This window comes from Triticum dicoccoides, chromosome 7B, assembly GCF_002162155.2.
Source record: "Triticum dicoccoides isolate Atlit2015 ecotype Zavitan chromosome 7B, WEW_v2.0, whole genome shotgun sequence".
Lineage (NCBI taxonomy): Eukaryota > Viridiplantae > Streptophyta > Magnoliopsida > Poales > Poaceae > Triticum > Triticum dicoccoides.
Window position 1 is genome coordinate 746588514 of NC_041393.1, and position 3762 is coordinate 746592275.

The 3762-nt window shown below is 44.9% G+C and overlaps 1 protein-coding gene across 1 annotated transcript in view; it reads left to right on the forward strand.

The window, feature by feature from the left end:
• Nucleotides 1–524: 524 nt before the first annotated feature.
• The window catches only part of LOC119339660 (1,4-alpha-glucan-branching enzyme, chloroplastic/amyloplastic-like), a 5730-nt gene continuing 2492 nt past the window's right edge, over nucleotides 525–3762 (forward strand). The window contains exons 1-5 of the mRNA XM_037611630.1: nucleotides 525–617; nucleotides 1008–1212; nucleotides 1327–1396; nucleotides 1656–1922; nucleotides 2023–2890. Coding sequence (XP_037467527.1) covers nucleotides 525–617; nucleotides 1008–1212; nucleotides 1327–1396; nucleotides 1656–1922; nucleotides 2023–2890 — 1503 coding nt within the window. The remainder of the gene's footprint in view (nucleotides 618–1007; nucleotides 1213–1326; nucleotides 1397–1655; nucleotides 1923–2022; nucleotides 2891–3762) is intronic.

The window sequence follows — 3762 nt, forward strand, 5'->3', positions numbered from 1 at the left end:
CTGCAAGCGTAATTTTGCTTTTTGAGGCAAGTCGCAAACTGACGAAGGCTTGGGAGAGAGACACGCGAGGGCCCCAGACCTTTTCACTGGCTTTACCGCTGGCCCGTTGCGCACGGGCACTCCACGACCGTCCACGTGGCACCCGGCCCGCCGGGGCCACAGATCCGCCTCGTCTTCCTCGTGCCTCCCCTCGTCAGTTGCTACCCACTCCACTCTCCCGTTCCGTCTCCGGCGCCACGCTCCTCCTCCGGCCGCTTGAGAGCGCGCAGGGCCACGAGCCCCGCGGAGATTCTCCGCCGACGCTGACAGCTCCCCGGCACCCCCGCAGTTCCGTGGACGACGATGCTCTGCCTCGCCTCCTCCTCCTCCTCGCCCTCTGTCCCGCCGCGCCCCTCCGGTCCCGCTGCCGACCGGCCCGGTCCGGGGATCCCGGTGAGCCACCGAGATCTGTTCTGTTTTATTCTTTTATAACGTTCTCCCTTCTGCTTGCCCATGGCGAGGTTCTTGACGGCTCTGATGCGACGATGCTGACCGGTCGCCTGCAGGGTGGCGCCGGCGCCGTGCGGCTGAGCGTGGCGCCCATGCCGTCTTCGCTACGGTGCTCGTGGCCATGTAAGGTAACCCTCTTCGCTGGAATTCGCTGAGCAAACGGAATCAGATGATGCTTGTGCAAAACATAATACTGTACTACGTACTACTACTGAATTAACCTGAATTTTGTCCAATGAACACCGTTTTGGGTCCCAATTGTTTCAATAAGTGGATGTGATTTCGATCAAATTCCTTTACGTCTGTGTGATCCATATATATATAGTACTCCGTATCCTCTGTTTCACTAACTCAACCGTACTAGGAGTACTTACTTGCTGTACAGCCCAAATTTGTGTAATCTGTTAATCTGTGATGATTTATCAGCAGATTGCTGCAAATGATCATCTGTTGTATCTCTGCTGCTTGTTCAGTTCTGATCTGCTGCTCGCTCTAATTGTCATTCATGTATATGCAAGGCCAATAGCAAGATTTCTGTTGCCGAGACTGCGCAAGAAAACACAACTGTGGCAACAGAGGATGGTGTCAGCCACCTTCCGATATACGATCTGGATCCGAAGTTGGCCGAATTCAAGAACCACTTCAATTATAGGATGAGAAGGTATCATTACCAGAAACATTTGATTGAGAAACATGAGGGAAGCCTTGAAGAATTCTCTAGAGGTTAGCTCTTGTTCATGCATTCGAAATGCTAGTATTTAATTTGTGACGCCGACAGCACAAACGCGCATGCTTAGCTCTGTGTCTCCGGCCTTTGATGTGCACATACTTAATTAGGCTATTTGAAGTTTGGGATCAACGCAGAACCTGGTGCAACGGTATACCGGGAATGGGCCCCTGCAGCAATGTAAGTTCAAATATATATTGTCATGCAGCTACTTGTTAATGGTCCTGGGTTAACGTACATATCATTAAAAATTTAAAATGCTGACAAAACTGTCCTGGGTTGTTAAGTTGATGCACTACAGAGAACATATGAGAATGTTTTCCATTTCCTGATCATGGTCATAGTTGACTGGTCCTCATTTCTTGACAAATACTTACTTCTCACCATATTTAGTAGATCCATATGTATTTACTTGCAAGTCTTTACGTTATGGGTGTAGGGAAGCACAACTTGTTGGTGACTTCAACAACTGGAATGGTTCTGAGCACATGATGACGAAGGATAATTTTGGAGTTTGGTCAATCAAGATCCCTCATGTCGATGGGAGAGCTGCCATCCCTCACAATTCCAAGGTTAAATTTCGATTTAGGCATGATGGAGTATGGGTTGAACGGATCCCCGCATGGATTCGTTATGCAATTGTTAATACCTCTAAATTTGGAGCTCCATATGATGGTGTTCACTGGGATCCAACTACTAGTGAAAGGTCTAATTTCAGTAGCTTGAGAGCAGGAAATTTAAGTAAAACCCAAATAAGATAAAATAAAATAATGCGGTGACATGATATTTTTATCTTTGTTTTGCAGGTACGTGTTTAAGCATCCTCGGCCACGTAAGCCTGATATTCCACGTATCTATGAGGCGCATGTTGGGATGAGTGGTGAAAAGCCTGAAGTATACAGAGAATTTGCAGAGAATGTGTTACCACGCATAAGGGCAAAGAACTACAACACAGTCCAGCTGATGGCAATCATGGAACATTCCTACTATGCTTCTTTTGGGTATCACGTGACAAATTTCTTCGCGGTTAGCAGCAAATCAGGCACTCCAGAGGACCTCAAATATCTTGTTGACAAGGCACATAGTTTAGGATTGCGTGTTCTAATGGATGTTGTCCATAGCCATGCAAGCAAAAATGTGACAGATGGTCTAAATGGCTATGATGTTGGACAAAGCGCACAAGAGTCATATTTCAACACAGGAGACAGGGGCTATCATAAATTGTGGGATAGCCGCCTATTTAACTATACCAATTGGGAGGTCTTAAGATTTCTTCTTTCCAATCTGAGATATTGGATGGACGAATTCATGTTTGATGGATTCAGATTTGATGGGGTTACATCCATGCTATATAATCACCATGGTATCAATATGTCGTTCACTGGAAATTACAAGGAGTATTTTGATTTGGATACCAATGTAGATGCAATCATTTACATGATGCTGGCTAACCATTTAATACACAAACTCCTGCCAGAAGCAACTATTATTGCTGAAGATGTTTCAGGCATGCCAGTTCTTTGTCGGCCAGTTGATGAAGGTGGAGTAGGGTTTGACTATCGCCAGGCTATGGCTATTCCAGAGAGATGGGTCGACTACTTGAAAAACAAAGATGCCCATGAATTGTCAATGAGTGGAATATCACAGACTTTGAATAACAGGAACAAAGATCAGGTATGTTCTTTCTCATTTGTAGTTGTGCATGGGCGCATGTTTTCTCGAGTGGGGTAGCTATTCTGTGGACTTATGGTTCAAAGGTGGGGGACTTTCTTTGCATGGTTGGAAATTTTAACAAATGTAAACACTTGGGTGGATGACTTTTAGTACCTTCTTTGCCTATCACAATTCTATTCAGACAAATGATCATAGTAACCATTAACCAACTACTCCCTCCGTCACAAAATAAGTGTCTTTGATTTAGTAAAATTTTGTACTCAAGTTGTACTAAATCGAAGACAATTATTTTGGGACGGAGGGAGTATTACGGACCGTAGCATGTCCAAGGGTCCAGTGTTGTATATCATTGACTTCGTGTTGGTCTGTTGAAACAACAACTTTAATCTTCACACAAATATTCAGTCTATTGTTGGCCATAAGACTATGACATTTCTCTTGATGGCCATGGAAACATATGATGGTGTGTTGAACTTGGAACCTGCTTCGGTCACCTATAATTGATCATAAAAAATCCACAACTTTGGAAGCTTTTGGATGACTCCAACCATCCAGGATTCCCCCACAAACTTTAGAGTGACAAGCTTCAGGAAGAACTCAAGGGAAATTCAAAAGGGGCCAAGTGGAATCACAAATCTACTGTTCCTTTTTCTGTCACTCAAATCAAAGATTGATGGTTGTAGAGGGGGGATAGAAATTCAAAGTGATCAACAATAATAGAAAGCTCATGTATGGTCGCCTCCTTCAGTTGGGGAAGAATGGCAACCTTTCGTATGGTCCTCGATGTTTGAACGTTACTCGGCAATTCAGATCAGCCTGTAGCCTCCTGTGCATCCCAGATATATCATGGGTCCTTCTGGGAAATACTCTCT